Raw genomic sequence first — 22,852 nt, 5'->3', positions numbered from 1 at the left:
AGAATTCTTTTGATTAATATCTGTATGCATGTATTAGGTAGTTTGTAGCCCAATGGGGTAAGAGGAAATAACTTCATAATTTTGGCTGTTACTTGGAAGTGTTCTTGATCGCTTCCCCTTGAAACAAAGGAAGTCTTCAGCACAAATATTCATTTACAATCACTCTAGAAACAACAGTGTATGGTTTGCTCATTAGCCTGGGCATTCGGCCACAATTTGCTCAGCGATCACTTGGTGTAATCATGCCAAATGCAATGATGCATAATATGACACCCATTTTCATTGTCTCTTCTAATGATTGAGGGTTTTCATGGCATCTCCTTTTTGCGAAGAGGTTCTCAAGGAAAATTGTTATTTGTTGATGATTCATTCATTGTTAAGTATGTTCACCCTTGTTGATGTGTGACTAATAAATTTTTTAAAAAGTTATTGGACTATTTTGCTCTCATTTGCCTTTGAATAAATTGTCTCATTGAAATATACAAATGAGTTCAGCGATATACCTACATACTTGATTATTTATGATATTAATTTTTAGAATGCCCTGTGGAGTCCTTTTTGCCATTTTGGCTTGAAGTAGAACTCATCTCCAAAGCACACAAAATTCGAAAGATTACTAGAGCCTTTGCAATTACGTGAACAACTTCATATTTTTAACATGACATTCCTATTTCAAACTATTAGGAGACATCTCTGTTTACAGCCTTAAACTCTAACTACATTTACTTAACCTATTTGCTGCCATTATGACTGTGGAGTAGTGCTCTTACTAAAATAGTATGTAGTTCCAAGTTGTTTTTAAACTAAATGAAGATTAATATAGGAATGTTCACTTGCTTTATTAACACTATACATGGTCACATTTTGTCAAATACATGAAAAAATGTATTAAATAAAGCTGTACAAGACTTGAATTACCCGACTGATTGTCAAATTTAAAATCTTACCATTAAATGCATAATATCACTGAATGCATACATATTGAATTAGGAAATCAGACAATGAAAATGTCAACAACACTGTCACAAAATGAGAACAGTGGATCTTAACCGGAGAGATACAATCTGTTTTAGCACATCAACTATGTAAATATTTGAATTTCTAAAACATTTCATAAGCTCAACAACAGTACTTATCATACGCTGCAGACTGACAATCAGTTTTTTCAAAAGCATCAGTAAATGTGTTCCCCCTTGTGGAGTTCATAGATGAAGATAATAAATCCATTTGTTGTCACTAAGTGCAATGGACTCACAGAGGAAATGTGAAGATTGAAGGCAGCATAAAGAATCACAATGGAAACTATCCCAACTCAATTTATATGTTATACTCATCAACTGATGGGTCAATACACTGGGGATTCATTAAAGTCACTTCTGAAGGGAAAGTTTCTTTTATAAGGATTTGTTTCTCACTGGCTTGAACTATGTTCTCCACAAATCCAAACCAATAGATGACCATTCCCGTTCCAAACCTAGAGAAATTAAGACCAGGAAATGACAAAATATATGTAATTAACAATAGAAATATGCATCACTATGCTATACATGCAGGTAAAAATTAAATCTTATCATAAGGAGGAGGTAGAACAACGACTGGGCAATACTGAAAATAAAACATAGGAATACGGTAAGGCTGCAAAATCAATAATTGGCGATAAAGATAATTAAGGACTAAAACCATCACATTGGGCTCAATTTTTTTATCTTATTAATTTTTTTATTTAGTATCACATAATGTCAAGGTACGTCACCCCATTAAAAATTTCCTCCTGATAAAATATTAGATGATAAATAGCAGTAATCAGCGACTTTTTATCAGATGATGCATTACAATATTTGACAATGATTTTTTTATTGGGTACAATATTTCATTTTTTTGTCAGTTGATCAACCACAATTTTTAATGGACAGCCATTCATTGTTGTGCATTCTCTATGCATTTAAATACACCAATACTTTTTAATATTTTGACGTATAGGGTTTCCTTTTATTTTTTTATTGCCTAAATCGAAAGATTTATACTCCTGGACTACACAGTTCACGCTTTTAGATTTTTACATGACGATATCTATTTTTCGCGATTAAAGAAAAGTGAAAATTTTCTAGCGCGTGAAAATGCGACGCGTAAGTATGAATGTCGGGAAATCTCTCCGTGTGCCGTATTTCTGGTTCCCGCTGCCGCCCTGTGAGGTGACCTTGAGGCGAGTTGAGCGCTGATACAACGCAGGCTGCTAGCGGGTAGCTGAGTACCCTGCTGGCTGGTAGCGCTTGGCTTAAATAAGGATTATTAATACCTTATCAAATGAAGAAAACTTTCCGACCTTAGCCAGTTTTAATAAGTGATTATTAAGACATGTTTCCCTGAGCTCTGCGCCTCATGCATGCATTGGTAATCTTAGACGATGTATAACTCCTATCTACTCGTATAGAAACTAGGTCCCTGTGACGTCACGTGGAGTGGCATCGCATGGGCGCCAATCTGGCCCTTTTCAAATGAGGATAAAAATGGACCATTGCCATTCGTCTAAACCGGTATTTCTAAAACCAAATAATTTGTATATTATGAATACAGCAATGGTGGGTAACGAATCGCAATCAATGCCTTTCGTTTTCTTTGATGAAGGAAACTACCCTATTGCCCAAGTCTAATTTGAGCTGCATATTACATCATATTTCGAAGAAGAATTGCAAGAACAATTAACTAGAATATACAGAAGAAATGGATTAAAGAGCACAATAGTAAATGAAGTTAAGTACACAATACGATGTCTTTCAATGGCATACCTGTTTAAATAACTCAAGAGTTGCTTTTTAAGGATGGTCCTATGGCTTTCTTCATCACCAAAAGATGCTTTACTTTCGATCCAATTAACAACAAAGCCATCCACAGCTGGAGAAATGCAAAAAAATTCAAAGTTAAGATTTTCATTTCAGTTGTTTGGCACCATAATGTGCATACCTAAAAATAAAATGCAAACAAACCTATAGGAATTTCCAGTTTCACATCAGGTGTTTTGTCATATCCAGAGGCTCGGAGATGATTTTCATCATGAAATGGAATTTTCAGATCTCTCACTGCTTTTTGCAGCTTCATCTCATATTCAACACCAATGGAGCTGGGGGAAAAATCTTTATTTATTAGCTTCCATTTAGGAGTATTGCCAATTTTAAGGGAAAGTCAAAATTAATTATAGAGACAATGAAAAATACACAAATACAACAAGAATTCACAGTGAAAACACTTCCCAGGGGATAGTCAAGTGAAAATTCTGAAGAAATGAAAGATGAATAGTAGATGTTTAACTTTTTTTCAGCAATGGGACATTGCTAATTTGACGAAAGAGTGCGAGAAGAGAAGAAAGGGATCAATATCATAAGGTAAACAGTTAAATGAGGAAGACAGTCAAGTAAGGGCTTAACGAGAGATAACTTTGGGACAGGCAAGTGGAGTAATGAATGTAAAAATCTGGGTCCAAGGGGAACAGAAAGAGGGAGAGCAAGTTAGGAAATACACCTATAATAGGAAAACGTTTTCGTGCTATGAGTAGCATGACAATATTTCAAACCTCTCTGTATGAAGCTCTTTTTTGGGGTTAGTTGCCTGGGTATTTTCGTCCCTCAGATTTGGGACCCAGCTCAATGTGGTGCCCATCCCTTACCCTGGCCACTGGACTACACCCTCTAACCCGATCGTAGCACGAATCCACGGTCAACTTATTGCATTACCAGTATTTTTTTCAACCAAACATTGTATTTGATTTTCAATGATTTACTCTTCCAAAATAATTATCAACATTTTTTTCAGCATTGCGGAATTTTAAACGGGTTTCCAGTGCTAATAACAACAAAGTTAGTAAATACAAGGTAATAAGGCTATTAGTCCGTAAGTCCATCATTTTCAACTCTAAGATTTCGTTTAAAAATTGCTTATGCAGAGAACAAAATGTAGAATTCATTTCAAAGTATAAAAAAATTGTAGCATGCACAAAATTGAAATAACTATTGACATTATGAGCACCTCACAACGGATTCCTGCGGTGAGGATGCTTATAAATGAGTGAGAAGGTCGGGTTAATTGCCAAGGAGTGGCCCTAAGGACTTGCTAAGCTGGGTAGGCTAGAGCCGATGTCCGGTCATTTGCGTTAAAAAATCCGTGACAGCTATACCCGACGTCAGGATTTCTATGCATGAAAATGCCCATCTGCTCCACCGGACATCCGGCATGAAATGGTTAACATTGGGGTTGATTTTAGGAACCAGGAAACACCCAATGATAATTTTCATTGGAAGACTTCATAATAAAAACCTCAGCTCAGATGAGGAGTTTTCCCCAAAAATTCTATCGCAAATGCCCTATAAGTGACGAGTAAGCAGTAGTTGCACAACTCTAGGTAGATACTTACTGGTTAAAGGAATTTGAAATTGGCCCATATTCTTCATCATGTATGATACACTGTGGAGCAAGAACAGTAATTAAGTAAATAAATAATTGTGACTACACATTTTAAAATACAGATGCCTACATTATAACTTACCAGATAAACTTCATATGCTAGTTGGTGGTTTTCAATTAAATTTGTGTCCTTCATTAATCCAGAGATGTAACTTCTAGAAACTAAATAACATTAAATGTAAAAAAAGAGCCATCATAAAACTCATAATAACCCAACTATAATTTCAGCGTACCTTCTTTATCACTTTCCGACTTATTTTCATAATGTTTTTCCAATATTCCACGAGCTAAGAGTGATGGGCAGAGCTCTTGTTCCTCTGCCATCCGAAGCAGTATGCCAGGTCTTTCCCCAGCATTTGCCAAGGTGATATACCTATTACGATAATTTTCATCAGTAAATACGTTGATAAAACGTATCCGCCAATAAATTAAATCAATTTACCGCGCAAAGCGTCATGTTAAGTCTAATTATTAGGAAAAATACAATAGCTTTGAGGGCTAAATGCCTTCACGTCACTGACGAGACGCTTCGGTTGTTATAATTGCGAATAGGAATCAATCTATGTCAATTTCAACGGAACGTAATTTTTATGGCAATGAATGGGTCAAACACCACCTGTCTGCAAAAATTGATGACATATACTCTACAGAAATCGACAAGATTTTTGACATTTAAAGATAATCAGGGACATGTTGAGCAATGGTTGAGTAAAGCTAAAACACTTACTTTGCATATAAAGCGCCGATTTTTGCCATCTTTCGATTTAGGGTATACTTCATTTGCCGCTGGTACTGAAGGGACATTATTCCTCTTAAGCCACATTCAGGAACGCTGAAGTTAAAACATCTTTGCTAGTACGCTAATGAATAATGAACTAAGATCATATCACAACCCATAATATACATACTTTGGATATTTTTCCAGTAAAACCTTCCGGCAAGATCGGCCATCGAAAGGTCGGTGATTATTTATAACACCGACAATATCGTTGTACAGCTCCAAATTCATTCTTCCCCCTCGAAAACCTGTAGTGCGCATTGCGATCGTTGTTGTTTCTTTAAAAAAATGACTATCGAGAAGCGGCAATAGCGGTAAAATTTGTTATGGAGGCTGATGGTCGAGAACTCTTTGTAAACATGACAAGTTTCGAGAAGTAATGGATAGAACTCCAAAAGCTGGGAGTAAATTTCACGCAAAAGTAAAGAAATCAGGTAAATATGTTCTAAATTGGGCATTTTTAAACATTTCGAAGTCTGTGGTTTTACGATTTTTGTGATGCGTAGACCATATCAATGTTTTCATTTTGGATTCATATTACGTTTGGTATAACAAAGTTCTAATTTGTTGATAATGTACCACAGGAATTGGCAAATCTCCCCATCGAATAACCCCGGAATCTTCGGCTTCCAAGAAAACGCCCGAATCTGCGTCGTTTGAGTTCAGTCCGGTGAATTCTCCCAGCCGATATGATCGTTTATCTCAAGACATTCAAGTATTTTGGGCATGGAAATCACCGGATGAGATCCCCAGCAAGAAGGGTAACATAAAGCTTAAAGATTTACTTATAAGAAAAATTCTCGTGGGATGGTGGACAAATAAGTCGCTTCAAGTGAATTTCTAATTAAGTGGATATCTTCCTTTTATCTATGATTTCTGTGAGCCTTTAATACACATTATATCTGACTTTAATTCTTAGTGGCATTACATAGTGATCAGATTCATTAAGTATGTGGTTTATCATTATTAGGGACAACAAACTGCCATTCCTTGTATTCAAGTTTGTCTATGCTGTGATATTTACTTTGGTTTGGATTTTAATTTGAGTAAAAAATAGACGCCTAATCAACCTGGTATTGATATTACGCTCTCAGCTATGTTTATTTCAATTCTTTGTTGCTGTAATAGTAAACTATGTCTTTGTAAGTTTAGTACTAAGGGTGGATGTGAATGACAAAACTGCCACTATGCGATGAGCTAATTACCCCAAAATGAGGTCGTATGATAAGAATAGTTTTTCCCCATTGATGGTAAAATGGTTCTCTTTTTCGCTTCTATGGTGTATAGATTACTTACATGTTTAAATCAAGGTCTAATGATCGAAGAACTATCGATTTAATTATTAGTTTTTGTCCACTATTTTTTAATGCTCAACAGAAGCAATATGGATGCCAAGGTTTGTAAATGTGGTCGTTCCAGTGATGTACCAAAAAGCCGTTGGTTTTTGTCAATAATTTCATCCTCTTTGCCCGTGGTCACCTTAGTATTAATAGATTGTATTTGCGGTGATGTTTTGTACTTTTATTTTTATGATGATTGAAGGAAGTTAGCAAAAGACAGGAAATGCAGTAAATACTCCAAAGAAAAAATGCATTGGAGTGAAATTTATTTTCTGCATTGTTGTTTTCTAGAAAATCATATAAATATATGTTATATTATGTATGTAATGAAATGGCATCATACCCCATTTGAATTATCTAATTTGAGGAATAGGTTATTTTCCTCCATCAAAGAAAATGAAAGGCATTGATTGTGATTCGTTATCCACCATTAGTGTATTCATAATATACAAATTATTTGGTGTTAGAAATCCAAGTTTAGATGAATGTTAATGGTAAATTTTAACCTCATTTGAAAAAGGCCAGATTGGCGGCCATGCGATGCCACTCCAAGTGACGTCTCAGGGACCTAGATGCTGTACGAGTGAGTGATCAGGAGTTTTAAATCATCATAGATCACCAATGCATGCATGTGGCACAGAGCTGAGGGAAACATCTCTTAATAATCACCTATTTAAATCGCCTATGGTCAGAAAGTTTACTTCATTTGATAGGGTATTAATAATCCTTATTTAAGCCAAGCGCTACCTGCCATCTGGATACTCTGCTACCTGCTAGCAGCCTGCATCGTAATGGCACTCATAGCCTTGCACCAAGGTGGCCTCACACGGCGGCAGCCGGAACCAGAATGACATCACATGTGCTTTTCTCAGTATTCATACTTATCCATCGCATTTTCACACGCTTGAAAATTTCCACTTTTCATTTAATCGCGAAAAATATTTCAATTGCCATTTAAAAATCTAAAAGCATGAAATACGTACTCCAGGAGTAATAATCTTTCAATTTAGGCAATTATAAACATAGGAAACCGCCCTATTTTATTTTTGTAATGATGTAAGGAAGTTAGCAAAATATAGGAAATGCAGTAAACACTGCAAAGAGCAAATGCATTGGAGTGAAAGTTATTGCCTGCATAGTTGTTTACTAGAAAATCATTGAAATGTATGTTATGTAATGTATACAATGAAACGGCATTATACACAAAGTGAATTATCTAATTTGAGAAATCGCCATTTTATGCCAAAGATAATTTGCTTTGTATTCACTCTTGTCCAGTGACAGGAATAGCCTTATTTACCAATGCATAATTGTTTTGAATGTATTTCCATGCTTATGTTTATGGAACTATTACGGAAAAGGAGCATATGTATTATAAATCCTGCATTAAATTGCTTGCTTATGCATACTCAACTATTACTAGTTCAATTGTGGTGTTGAGAAAGTACACTGAGATCATTTAAAGGTGAATGTGACCGTTTAGACACTCAAGGTACTGATGTATAGGCTTTTGGTTTTTGCCTAAAAATCTCTTGGTGACATTTAGCACACACAAATATTACCCTTTAGACACTCAAGATTTCAATACATAGGCTTTTGGTTTTTTTTCTTAAAACACCCAGGGTGCCAATAGAGCAGCCCTGTGTGTAATCCCACGTAAAAATGTTAGCTTATTATATTTTGAGCTAGTTCACTTTTATATTGGTTATTAAATGCATATTTATCACTCCTGTGGAAATAGTATTTCTTCTAATAGTGCTGTATTATATTTAGTGTTCTATATTAGCAAAAGAATTTGTACCTTCTTCCAAATGCCTGATCCCCTCTTGAATCAGCCTTGAGCTTTATGGGATCAAAAATGAAAATTGCCTTGAGAGTGTAAGAATAAATGTTTGCATCTCTGTTTGTATGAACTGGCACATTTTTCTCAAATGTGAATATTTGTACTTAAAATCTTGGTGCCCTCTGAAGCTAATGCAGATATACTACTGATAATTTTTATCTGCTGGACGATGATGCTAATTATGTTTGCATAGCATGAAAATTTTCCTGCTTAAATACATCACTTGAGGAGTAATGCCTTTGTGTTATTCATAAGTTTAAATGAAGAACTTGTTCTCAGCAACATCTGCCATTATTTTCACATGATTATTTATGGCTGTTATTTTTTGTTCAACTTCCTGTGATCATGAATACACTCACATGTTAGATATGGAAATAATGACAAGTAATTACCACAAATAGCCCAGAGGCTCACCTCCTCAGAGCCCCTGGCCCAACTGGTGTAAATCATTTGTCACAAGATTTTTTATTGATGAATGATTATAGCCCATAGGTTGTCATACATATAGTGTTTTGCTTAGTTTGAGTGGAAAAATGTGTAAGTATGGAGGAAAGTATTTATACTGAAATATTTACATCATCCCAGTACATCTTATAGAGCATAAGAACTACTAGGGATTTCAAATTTGGTACCTTATTGAAGTTAAGTTAGAATTGTCCACCTTAAGGTAGGTACTAAACCAAGTTGTGCTCTTGAAAATTTTCAAAATCGGTGAAATGAACTCAATCTGTTTTTGTTCAAATGTAATGCTTTTCAGATGCATGTTTATATTTTTAATGTGCTGTTTACAAATATTCTTAGATAAATTAATGTTTCTGGTTATATTGACTTTTGTATCTATGGTTTCATTCTGTTTTTTTGTTGGCGATATGCATGTATATGAAAAGTTGAGGGATTGCGTAGAACTGTATATGTAATCATTGTTATTGCTAGTTTTATTTTTCTGTTGTATTTAGTCAAAATCTTAACATGCATTTCTATAATTCAAATATTGTTTTTTAATTTTGCTTGTGCTATATATCATCCTTGCTTATCTATTTAAAATTCCAACTCTCTAGTTTCCCAGCCAATTCAGACGAGTCCTTCTGAGCTTTCTTATTTTTATGATATTTTCCTAAAAGTAAAATATTCTCTTTTGCAGTGGCATTAGTTACTGTCTTAATGTGGTTAATCTCATTTATGTATTTCAGTTTTATAAGTTTAATGATTAGATTTAATTCCACGGACATACATAGTATATATCCATTTTTAGTTCTTGTTTTAATGAAAATTACTCATTTTATCGACTAATTCCAGGAGTGGGATGTAAGACTGGCCGTAAAAATGAAGGGACTCCGTCTCGGTTGTATGCGTCACCAAAGCCCAAGAGGAAGTTCAGCAATCGGAATTATTCGGACAAACTTCGAAGCTTAGCTGATGAATTGAAATCCCTTACAGAGGGATTGACTTCATCAAACAAACCTGGTGAGTCTGCCTTTCTGTCTTTTGCATTTTAATCGTTCCCATACTTGACCATAATTTTTCATGTCATCTCCTAGAATTCAGCTGGAGGTTATGCATTTGAAGGCAAATGTAATTTTTTGTTTGTCTGAGGAAATTGAGATTATGGAATGTGCATTATCTTATAGGCTTATGTGAATCTATCTGTTAATAGTCCATGCTTAAAGAGTAATTTATAACTGATGAATTAACTCGTAAGGAAAAAGAGAAGTAACTAATCAGTTTTGTAGGGTGTGCAGAGACCAAGAAAATCTGTAATTGTGTGGTAATTTTTAGTCACTGGAATTATGCATGAATATTAGTTATCACTGGGAATTTCAAAATCTTTTATTTCCAATTAATTTCACATAAAATATTGGCAGTTCAACACCCATTTTCTGGCCTAAGATGTGTTTATCGTAAATTAAAGTGCGGTAGCTTAGCAGAATTTTTACTGCTGCATCAAAATGTGGAATGTCAGACAAGACAACAGAATCGAAATGTCTAGCACTCTTTACTCAAGTAAGATTAAAAAACATGAAGCATTACACAATGCCAGGTGAAGTCAACATCTACGTACGAGGTCGAAGTAGCTTCTTGGCTTGCATTGAATAAATTTAAATTTTATGTACAATGTGTGCTAATTAACCTTTTCCTTGTCCTTGTTTACTCAAAAATGTAATATTACTTAAAAGTACTGAAGTAATTTTGGGATATTTGAAATTCTTAGTATCCATTTCAGTAATATCATAAGAGTGACCTGGATTTTTTAAAATTTCCCTCGAAAACTGGGAATTATGCATGCGTTTTTCCGCTTTGATTGAATGGACACCCTGTAGTCTGCGCTGAAATAATGATTTAAACTTGTGAATTAACTGGTAAGGAAATAGTGAAGCAACCTCAGTTTTGGTTAAAATGATACAGAAAGAGGGAAAGAAAACGATGTGTAACTGATAATTTTCACCAGTTACTGGTGCAAATTGTCTGGATGCAAATGTATTTCACAGAAAACAGGGAGCATCTGACCAGTATTAGTCATTTCTCTTCGGTACTTTTTCTTATGTAGAATAAATTGCTGGAATGAAGCCTGACTTAAATTTTACATTAAATTGCTGGCACACTTACTCATGTGCCTCATATATTTGCCCTAAGGAACAAATTTCCATGCAGTTCTCGAAGATGTACTCACTCAGGTTTGCAAGGTATTCAAATATCCCAGTTACCAGATATGTCCCAATAAAATACATGAATATACAAAATGAAAAAATCACCCTCATACTCAGACACCTCAAAGATTTGCTCTCGGGAACAAATTTCCCTATAGGTCTCAGGTGCGTGCATTCTTGAGTCCTCTTTTATATTTTCAGTATCTTTTATCATGTCATCACTGGCATAATAGAAACCTTTGCCAACATAGGTGTGTGAGTGCTTGTTATCTACGCTGAATTTTGTTCATTTTAGCAAAGCTGCAGGGTGAGTGACTGTGTTTTTCCATCTGCACTTATATTTCTGTCCTAATTTACTCCATTGCCTTCCAATCTGGCCAATTTCTTCGTTTACTTAATCCCTTAACTTGCCCAACAATGAGTGCGACCTCGGGTAATTCATTTTATTCATCTAATGCACACCCGTAGAACAGTCATGAATTGATATTTTTAATTTCCTTTGGCTAATGAAGCATCTAATTATTTACTTTTTAGGGAGTGTGCCTTCAGAAGGGATCAAAGTTGATGCGACTGATGCAGTTGCTGAAGCAGTATTATCAGAGGAGCTCGGTAATGATTTCAAAGAAATTGGTGATATTGCAATCTCTGAGACTAAGAAGCCGGCACCAGAGACGGAAACAGTGAAAGCTTCTGAAGAAGAACAGCAGGATGTTTTTATTGTGGAACTCAGCCCGGGGGATTGCACCAGTCTAAAGTCATTCCCTCCCGGTCACAAGTTTCCAAAGGTGCCAAAAATTAATTTGGAATCAGCCATGAATACCAGTGACTTTACCGTGTTGATGGAAGACAGTTCAATGGAAGAGGAGATGATGAGGTTCACTCAACAAATGGAAGAGGAGCTTATAACCCTAGAAAAATTGAAAGGAAATATGACATCAACTCCTAATGCAGAAGAGAGTCCGAAGATAAGTGCGGTGAATAAGAAATTAATATCAATCAAAACCCCAAAAACTCCCTCTAGTGGTCCCAAATCACCAAGTAGTCCTGCTATTGGCCGGAGAAGTCTTTCTTTGAAAAAGAACTCCCCTTCACCAGCAAAGAGGTCAGGCAGATTAAAAGGAAATGTGTTGTGGAATGGTGAATGTAATTTGCCCGGTGTTGTGAAGCTTGGGTCTGTTGTTGATGAAGATGTTACCGGCATGTTAGCTGACGATTCGTTGGATAACTTAATGCTTGAGATGGTTGTCCAGGGTGAGCCCAAGGAGCAATTTGCTCCCGACCCCCGAGACAAGGAGAACACTGTGAATAGAGTGACAAATGAAGTCATAGCTACAAGGTCACCAAAAGCAGATGGTGATCCAAAGGACTCATTAGGGATGCTGGAGGATGACAGTCTGAGCAAGCCTGATGTTTTGAACTTCTTGGACACTGTAGAAAGTAAGTATATTACATAATAATAGTTTTTAATTATTGATGGAAATAGCTCTGATGAATTTAAAGTGACAACTAGAGTCCCACAAGGAAGCGTATCCGGAACCCCCAGACCTCGCCCTTTGTTACGGCACTGCTCCAATGTAAGCTTTTTTTCACTAGCTTAAGAAACAAAAGTTTGAAAATTATTGATAAATATTTAAAAGCCACTAGTCAAAAACACATTATTGCCGAGAGGCATTGCATGCCACCAAGGAAGCAGAGGCCATGATACATCGCACATGAAGCTAATGGTTAGAGGGACTGAAGTGGGACAATGTGGAAAAGGTGGTCAATATTAATTCTTAAATCAACTGTCCAAATGGTTATGCGAGGTAGTAGTTTAATTTTAACTAGTAGCTAAGCACTTAAGAATTCAATAGTCATGCGACTATACACCACCTCACATTGGTGCAGTGAGGGGGGCATTTTGGGGGACAATCCCCCCCAAATCCTAGAGAAATTTTAAAGTTTAATCCATTTTACTCAATTGGACTAATATTACTTATAGAGTAGTAAAGGATTAATAAAATATCCATCAGAAAGCCGTAAAACTCACCATTTTGAACCATTAATTTTAAAAATTTTCTGGGGGAGGGCCCCCACACCTCCCGCTTACCCTGGTGCTTCCCCCCCCCCCCTGGGCCTTAATTCCAGCTGCACCCCTAGCACCTCATTATGGATTCTGCAAAGTTTTTGAGGTTAGAAAAATGTCATATTGTGTGTGCAGCACCCAGTCATCTGTCAGCAATATTGAATACGTAGTACCTCTGGTGATACTGTACCCACTACACCACTGGAACATTGTATTCTTAAGCAATTGCTATGCCCAAAATGTCGGATGTGTTTGCAGATATCCCAACAGGAGTAAAATCAATTTTAGGTGAAACGTGGGCTAAAGTGTGGTGCAGAAAATTCTTTTCCTCTTTTCAAATACCAAAATGTAAGAGGTGCAACACAAAATCGGCCTCCCACTGGATAATTTTCTATTGATTCCTTAGAAACGCTCTTAAGAACTCTCTCGCCAAAAGTCCCTCCCCTTTCATTCCTCTTTCCTGGCCTTTTTTTTCTCTCTCTCATCTGTGAAAGCTGTGAAGGTGGTCAGAAACAACAAGTCTGTGATGAAGCATTACAGAAATACAATTATTAATAAGGATTCTAAGGCAATCTGCTTGAAATTTATCGGCACCTGCATTCATGGTTGGGTCTTTTCTGTATTGTCTTACTACTACGTATGTGACTGAATTTGTTTGGTTTAAGGGCAATGTAGTTTGAAAATTCTCTTAATGTATGAGAACATTATGAGGACAAAATTTCGGAGGACTCACATCCTCAAATAGTTCCTGAGCATTCCATCGCCAATGAGCTTTGTATTAATTTTTTCAGTCACGATACCATCAGGTATCCTCACTGCAAGGGTTGCTCACCATTTATTTATTATTTATTATTACATAACATGTGAGAGTGTTAAAGGTGTTATATTATAAGAATTTGGTCAATTGTCAAATCATAAGAATTTGATAGATGCAAGGTAGAGATTAGTTGGAACCTCATTCAGTTATTCTATTATAATTTTAGAATAAAAAACACTTAATTTGCCACCCTATTTTCATGAGTTGGTGACGTCATCAAACCTCCGGTTCTCCTAATCATTCAGGGAGAATTAATTATCATGGGAAGGAATCGCTATAGTGTTAATATAAAGAAACCATGAGAGGTTGATGCAAGGAAGGGAGAAAAGAAAACATTAGAGAGAGATTTTGCCAAATGGAAAGGTATAAAAATTAATTTTTTCCCAAAATAATAAAGGCCTTTATTTAATTTATCCTGGTGAAAAAGTAAATGAGAGGCACTTCTTTGCTATTTGCTGAGAAGTGGTGACCCACTCGGAAGAAGCATGTGATGTCATAAGATTTTGGGCAAAAAGGTGAACACCATAAATTTTACTGTGAATGGTTCAAGAAGCAAGCGATGGATCAAAAATTTGAAAAATTAGGGTCTTTTTCCTTTTTCAAATGTTATCAAAAATAGCAATAAAAAAATACTGAAGAAATCCATTGTTGTAGCACATGATTTATAGAAAAAAATTTCCTCCATCTTACCGTTGTAGTGTCCAACAATGTACTATAAGGTCCTCTAAGTGCCACAATTTTTTTTCTTTTAGGTCAGGCTATAGCTGCATCTCAGCCCATAAAATGCACCCCAGAAGAAATAAAAATGAAGATGGTGGAAGCTAAGAAGAAGTTGGCTCTTGCAAGGAGAAAACGAAGAATTCAAATGAAGAACAGTGGGGTGCAACCTGTGGTTTTGGGGAATCAAAAGCAAAGTAAATGTGCGAAGTAAAAGTGCTGCTATGATTAACTTCAGTATGCCCATTATCAACATTTGATTAAAGGCGTAACTGTTGCTTATATTAAGCAAAAGGAAGTTACTCTCTTACTCTATCTCTCTTTAACTACTGTCCTTTGAAGTGCTCTTCTATATGTTTTTTTCCATTTCTGTCAGATATATAAGGGGTGTAGTTCTGCACTAATTATGATTATTAATTCATCAAAATACAAAACTGCTTTATAATATTAAAAAAATGTGTATTTGAATGAATGATTTCTTGTTAGGGTAAAAGTTTATTATTAGATACCAGCATGAAACATATCATTGTTAAGAAATTGTTGTGAATATGTTAATGCATGTTTCATTTTGATTAAGTTACATTGATCACATTGGTGTAAAGGAATTGTTTAAGTAGAATTGGCTGGTTGGAAGCCCTTAAGGAGTGCCATGAGCATTGTCTGAATGATTACTCTTGTTAAAAGTAAGTTTAAATTTAATTGCCATTGTAAGTTAGTCATACAAGAGCAATGTTAATAGTTTGGGAGTGTGATGTATTCCATGTGTTATAATTGACCAATATTCATATTCAGTTAGTGACAGAACCTAGAATTAAAGTACACTGACAGTATCTCACCAAGTATCCATTCAGTTGTTGTATTGGTTGAGCCATACTCCAAGCTTTTAATTGATGCCACTGAAGTACTGTAGATCCGCATTTCTTACATGAAAAAGGTGCACAAGTATTATAAAGTTCAGTGGAAAAATACTATCAGTACAGCAGATTTTTTGCGACGATTATGATTATATGTTGAGATGTGTTTTCTTTTGCAAATAATTGTAGACCGTTAAAATACTTATTTTTGGCACATTTTTTCTAGTTGTTTTTGTTGCATCTAGCCTTATTAGGTGCACTACATTGCAGCTGGAATCACACGCTAAAAGTTTATGAAAAGAAGTTCTTATTTAGCTCTCTACCTTACCTTAGTTGATGTGAGGTTTTTATGTCCTTATATTAGACTTTAAGTGAAAGTTTTCTCCAAGAATTAGATAATTTTTAGAGTTTAGCTATTTTTTCTTGTTGTTTTCTGCAATTACTTGTTCTCTTTATGCATATAGTTCCTACAGACCTGATTTTATTTCAGACATTTCATGCATCAGTTTTTGAAATCATTGCACGTAGTTATTTTGAAATGTCTTACGGGTCCCAAGTAAAGTGAAATGAATGTTTTGGGTAGCTTGATGATTCAGTCTGATTTTAGAGGAATATGTGAAAAAAAATTTTCTTGCTTTGCTAATTACTGGAAGTGCATTTTTTATTTGAGACTCATCAAGCTGTACACCCTATGGTATTTCATTTGATGACATTTTTCTTAGTAAAATCGTCTCATTGAAGGTTATTCTGTGACTTGAGCTTTGGTTCTATTTCACTTGAATCTTAACATTGTCATTTAACCAGACACAGCTCTGGCCTTTCCATGTCTTTAGGCAGTTTTATAGCTGTTTCAAGTATTGGTGGCCAGGTTTTCTTTAGGTACAAAAATTTCTTCCTTCAAATCTGATGAAGACGGCTTTGAGTTGTTCACATGTTATAGTGTTGACTCTGAGTCAATTTTTAATTTAATAGTATCAAATTGTGGTTTCCATGGAACTCAATTTTAAATGCTCAAGAAAGAATGATGTTGTACAAAGTTTGGTACTTTTTTATGAATTTATAAAATAAAATACAATGAAAAAGTTACCTTGGGTTTTATTAAAATATTTGGGTTGAAAAAATTATCCTCCCTGTGAATACATATTTGTACTATCAAAATCCTATCATTCTCTCTAGTTTTCAATTTATAAATCATCAGGGATGAATGAGTGGGAGATTAGGTTTTTATGTGTTCTTTGTTTATATTTTTGCATTTTATGGAGCATTAAGTATGGGGTAAATCCTAATATCCTGATTGTGGCGCAAAGTTTTCAAAGGGAGGTTATTAATGTTCACCCTATAAAGATCAAGAACTCTTTTTTCAAGTGTAGGTGACACAAATGAGGGAAAACTGCACAAAGGCAATCAAAACCTAATAGAAATATTTACTAGGCAATACACTTTTACTTACTGAACAACGGGTAGTACAAACCATAAGAAAATGATGACCCTACATTAGACAGTAGTAAAACTTGGCCAGTGTGTGGTGATTGTGGGCAAGGTCTGAACATCACGCCTGTTGCAACGCAAGAGGGAGACTTGCACGAGTGGCCCTGTTGAGAACAAGAGCTCTTCCCACCTGTCTGTGACACAAATGAAGGAAAACTCCACGTAAACAAAACCAAATAGAAAAATTTACTAGGATATATATTTGCAAAAACTAAAGAATGGGTGGTACAAACCAACATTAGAAAATAATGATCCTTACACTAGACAAGAGTAAAACTTAGCCAGTGTGCGGTGATTGTGGGGGAGGTCTGAACATCACTCCCGTAGAAATGTTAGAGACTTGCACAAGACCGACGTATGCCCCGTCGAGAACAAGAACTCTCTTCCTGTCGGTGACATAATTGGAAAATTCCACAAAGACAAACAAAACCAAATAGAAAAATTAACTAGGCAATATATTTCCAAAACCTAAACAACAAGTAGAACAAACTATGATTAGAATATGATGGCCCTTACACTATACAAGAGCGAAACTTGGCCAGTGTGCAGCAACTTTTGGGTGACATCTGAACATCAATGAATTGCAATGCAAGAAACAATGCAATTGCTGATTGCAATTCAAGAAACAATGCAATTGCCGATTGCAATGCAAGAAACAGACTAGCACGAGTGGGAGTTACTCCAAGGAGGGAAAGTTGGTTCTCCTTGAGTCATGAGGAGAGGGAAAAGGACCTTTGCGGGGCCCGCCCTGGGACCCCCAAACCCACTGAGCTATCCAACCACCACCATCCACGCTCTCAAACAAAATCTTGCAGATGAATATCTTGTATGATGTTGGGCACCATATGGTGGAAGTTCTTAATATTATTAAAATAAGACATAGCAATATTTCCACTGAGTTTTATTGCTACACAACATGTTTCGTCGACTTGATAATGTTGTTTGTAACAACGAAACGCATTGTGTAATAATAAAACTCAGTGGAAATATTGCAAAGTCTTATTTTAATAACTTGCAGACGAGATGGTGACAATACCTGTCAAAATGCGACGAGAGGCTATGCAAAATTTCCAGGCCAGGCTGCAAGAATACCTTAACAGTGATGGAGGACATTTAGTGAACATAGTGTTCAGAAAATATTTTTTTCTCGTTCTTTATTCAAAACGGCTGTTTTTGTGCATTCAGTTAATTATTTAGAAAGAACTATAAACTTTTTTCAACAATCAGTTACTTTATTTAAACATCCTATTCTATTGGCGGACCCTGAACTGTTCATTTGCTTCCCCAAAACCTACTCTAATGCACTTTCCCCCGTTCCCCAATACCATTTCCTCGCCCTTTAAGCTTCAGTCGAACTCGTTAACCTACTCCGTCTCTTTCCAGTTGATCTGATATTTCACTTCCTCTTCCCCCCTACTCTAGGCGGACAGGAATCCCTCCCCTCCTCTCGAGGCCTTTTTGAGTGCCTCTCCGTGTTTCTTCCGTAAATCGCTGACACCAGACCGCAGCAGCCAGATCCGATGTCGTTTTCTCCTTCCCGCTGCGAGGCGAACTTTACCGAGACCACGGGCGAGTTCCTCCTCCTTGCTTTCGCCTCGGACGTATCTTTAAGAAAACAGCGCAAATTATATTAGGATACGTATGAAAAAATATAATACAAATCGACGGCTAAGTTCTAACAACACGTATCTTAAAATTGGGCCGAGTTGACACAGGTATCTTAAACAAAGTGTAATCACATTGAAAAATAAAATTCAAGCAAAAAAAACAACTTTGTTGGCAGGTGTATGCTTCTTTTTCAGTTTCATGAATTTTTGGTTTTAATTTTAACGCACAATTAGAAAAAATTAATCGTTTTTTTGCTCTTCTGAAAAGATGTGACATATAAGTGTTGAACATTTTTTGAGATAAGTGTTGTTAGAACTTATCGAAATATGTTTGATGAGAAAGTTACAATAAGTTTTAAAAGAACATTTCAGATATCATTAACGAAAAACGTAATGCGCATTTAAGGTTATATTTGCTTGCGCTAATAGACGAGGATGATATCAATTGACTAGCAAGTATACATTTATAATCTTATTGCGCACCACATCTTTCGTTTATGATATCTGGCCTGTTTTACTATAGATTGTATTTAATTTCTCATCAAACATATTTGAAATTTTTAGGTATTTTAGGGGCCGCAATTTTCCTCTTTTTAATGAAACGCGGCTTTTTATAAAAATGATATGTTTGTATTGTAATGCAATTTTAGACTTTTTAGTTATATTAGAGTGAAAAAACGACCACGGATAAAAAAAATAAATAAAAACGGCTAAGATCTAAACCCGGCGGATATTAAACGGCTTCAAGAGAGCCTCGATCCGGGCTCCAACGCTTTTGAAACTAACCTCTATGCTTAATTTTTATTTCTGAATATTACTTGAGATGTTTTAGATCATAGGAAATGTGTAAGAAAATTGCTTCGTCATTCAAATTCTGAGCTATCCAGAACAATTCAGCGCTCTAGCTCATCAAGAATTGGTCGCAATTTGAGTTGTTAGATTTTTCCCGGAAAGACTATAACAGGCAAGAAAGCGATTATAATAAAACGTTAAGTTTTAGAAGGTAGCAAGGACACACTATTCAAGGAAATTTGTAATCTTTCGAGCCTGCCGCGTGAACGGCGACGAAATTTACATGAATCGCCCTAAAAAAATTCCCCTGGACCGGGAATCGAACCTCGGATACTTTACTACGCTATCTAGGTTCCTTAATCCCAATGCCAATTATACCGAGGCTTATAATACTAGATGTTAGGCCTTCGCGGTCCATAAAAGATGGATGAAGTTACAACCGGTCAATGGGGGATACATATACGTACGAGGGCCCCGAGGTACCCCGCCTACGTACGAGGTACCCCGCCTACGTACGAGGTACCCCGCCTTGCGGGTTCGTTTGCATTGCCTAATATTGCAGAACCACAATTGTAATTTTTTAATATCATAAGATGGCATTGTATTTTGCACGTGTATTATCAGTTTAAAAAGAATTTTCTTAAACTTTGCACGTGACATGATTATTTTTCATAACGAAAAAAGTTAAGGTAGCTCAAGGTATCTTTTACGATCCCCTTTGAGTTTTATCTGTATCCGCTAATCCAACCGGTTAAGGGTCTCACTTTAACGACCGAGGACTGACCGAAGTTCAACGATGCTAGATGTTAGGCCCTTAGATTGGAAAAGAGCGAATAAAATTGTGGGCTCAAGGTTTGAGAACTCATTCACGTCGAGTCGACCTTACTATTTTTTGTTAAGGCTAATTCTAATTAAAGTATTAGGAATCTTTAAATTCCATACAACTATAAGGACTGAAGTCGCATGAATAGTATTGAAAAGGGTATTTTTACGGGGAACTTATCCGGGAATATAACCATAGCAGGGTAAACATACACTATAAGGTCTGTTTAAATAAGACCTTACACGATTTCCTATTTACTTTATGAGTGCACGACACCTTGTTTAAAATTTTCCTCGTACGTTTAAGACATCAACGGCTTGAAATTATCCAACGACTCTCCTCACTCATTAGCGTCCAAGGAAACTGCAGGATATCCTATCATATACCATACGCTCGCCGCGTATTCGAGGTACGGATTGACGAGTGCGAAGTAGCACCTTATAAAATCATGACGAAGGATGAAGACGCCTCGATAGAGTTTATATAACTACTGAAGGGTATTTATGGACGCCTATAAAGTAGGAATTGGACTGGAATAGGATGGATTGGCCTAATACAGACCTTCAACCAAGAAAGCCTTCCTTCCTCATGACCGCGGAGAAACAGAATAGGAAATATTATCCGCAAACATGATGTAAAAACAGTTTAAAGCCTCAAAAAAGACTTAGAAATTGCCTGAAGAGTGTGAAGGACACGTCAAAGTTCCAAGTAGAAAAAGTGAACGAGATACCCAGCCAAGATTGCCCTTGGAAATATATCGGCGAAACAGGACGCTCCGTGAGAAACAGAATACAAGAGCCCAAGCGTTTCATTCGACTGGGACGACAATTGAAGTCAGCTGTGGCGGAACATGCAGCCTCGAGACACGCGACAAACTTCCAAAATGCCAATGTAATCGCAAAGCTGAAAAAACTTCAACCCCGGCTAAATACGAGGCGTTGGAAATTAGGAAATGCGACATGGGCGTACCCAGCGGGGGGCGTACCAGCTACCCCCTAGAAGCAAAAGTAAATTAGTTCAACACATAAGCTTTGAACCAACTTTCTTTTAAATCTAGGAAAATAGGGTAGTTTCCTTCATCAAAGAAACCGAAACCCACCATTACTGTATTCATAATATACAAATTATTTGGTTTTAGAAATACCGGTTTAGACGAATGGCAATGGTCCATTTTTATCCTCATTTGAAAAGGGCCAGATTGGCGCCCATGCGATGCCACTCCACGTGACGTCACAGGGACCTAGTTTCTATAGGAGAAGATAGGAGTTATACATCGTCTGAGATTACCAATGCATGCATGAGGCGCAGAGCTCAGGGAAACATGTCTTAATAATCACCTATTAAAACTGGCTAAGGTCGGAAAGTTTTCTTCGTTTGATAAGGTATTAATAATCCTTATTTAAGCCAAGCGCTACCACGCAGCAGGGTACTCAGCTACCCGCTATCAGCCTGCGTCGTATCAGCGCTAAGCTTTGCGTCAAGGTCACCTCACAGGGCGGCAGCGGGAACCAGAAATACGTCACACGGAGAGATTTCCTTACCCGTCGCGTTTTCGCGCGCTTGAAAATTTTCACTTTTCATTTAATCGCGAAAAATAGATATCGTCATTTAAAAATCTAAAAGGGTGAAATACGTACTCCAGGAGTAATAATCTTCCGATATAGGCAATAAAAAATTATAGGAAACCACCCTATTGATACCAGTAGAAAACACGTAATTTAAAATAATGATTTTTTTCGAGAAAAAACTTTTAAAAATTAATAAATTATTGCTGTTATAATTTTCTTGCAATTTTGGTTTCCTCAACCTTTTCTGTGTTAAAATTTGAACGACCTCGACTTGCCCCCGCCTAGTTTTGCTCCTGGGTGCACCCTTGGAATGCGACCAGCAGTGGCGTAGCCAGGGGGGAGGTCCGGAGGGTCCGGACACCCCAAGGCCACAGGGGTTTCGGGAAAAAAAATGACATGCCTGGAAATACATTTTACATCATTATGGAACTAAAAATTTAACTTTAAGCAGATGCTGTTGTTATATGCCAAAACTAGACAATAGTTTTTAATATTACTTTTTAATTTCTCCGAGGCTTTGGGGATTATCCCCTCATCCCTCCCTATAGTTACACCACTGCCTCTCACCGTCCGATACATTACCCTCGTCTCTGCAGGGTGTTTCTGAGTCATCCGTTCCGAACGGATTGGAAGGCTTGGATCGGATTCTACGTCACTTTACCATCAAAAACACAATCCGAGCGTTTCAGATTGCATCCTACCAATTCTTTGAAGGCTTTCCGGCCGGTATAGAGGTCGATCGGGGTAGAGGTGTCGGAAAGTCATTCCGATTGCGTGGGTTGGTCCTTTATCATGTTGTTGATGTTAATTATTTTCCTATAATAAAGTAATACCGCGTTATTTCACGAGCGCTGATTTATGTGGAAGTTCTGCTACAATAACATAGGTGTAAGTGAGTTTAATTATCATGTAAACAAAACAATGTATACGAATATTGTATCACTGTATGCGAAAATTTGTTTACATATTATTTGGACAGATAATTTAAGAAAGTAATCTGGAAATATAATCGAAAGGAAAATAAAATACGGGTACTGTGCAAAGTTTCGTGAGCTTGCAT

The 22,852-nt window shown here is 36.5% G+C and overlaps 2 protein-coding genes across 2 annotated transcripts; one reads left to right on the top strand and one right to left on the bottom strand.

Moving 5' to 3' along the window:
• Positions 1-820: 820 nt before the first annotated feature.
• LOC124167939 (CDAN1-interacting nuclease 1) lies at positions 821-5,509 on the bottom strand. The gene is made up of 8 exons (XM_046546005.1): positions 5,364-5,509; positions 5,183-5,287; positions 4,689-4,828; positions 4,538-4,617; positions 4,406-4,455; positions 2,985-3,118; positions 2,787-2,892; positions 821-1,474 (listed from the first exon to the last, which is right to left on the bottom strand). Exons 1-8 carry the CDS (start codon positions 5,492-5,494, stop codon positions 1,318-1,320), a joined length of 903 nt encoding a protein of 300 aa, XP_046401961.1. The 5' UTR covers positions 5,495-5,509; the 3' UTR covers positions 821-1,317.
• Positions 5,510-5,525: 16 nt separating this feature from the next.
• LOC124167938 lies at positions 5,526-16,600 on the top strand. Its single transcript, XM_046546004.1, has 5 exons — positions 5,526-5,667; positions 5,818-5,994; positions 9,713-9,880; positions 11,596-12,498; positions 14,696-16,600. The coding sequence occupies exons 1-5, from the start codon at positions 5,613-5,615 to the stop codon at positions 14,872-14,874; spliced, it is 1,482 nt and encodes a 493-aa protein (XP_046401960.1). The 5' UTR covers positions 5,526-5,612; the 3' UTR covers positions 14,875-16,600.
• The last annotated feature ends 6,252 nt before the right edge of the window (positions 16,601-22,852 follow it).

The sequence above is a fragment of the Ischnura elegans genome, chromosome 11 (assembly GCF_921293095.1).
Source record: "Ischnura elegans chromosome 11, ioIscEleg1.1, whole genome shotgun sequence".
NCBI lineage: Eukaryota > Metazoa > Arthropoda > Insecta > Odonata > Coenagrionidae > Ischnura > Ischnura elegans.
This window is presented reverse-complemented; position numbering and strand designations above follow the sequence as displayed.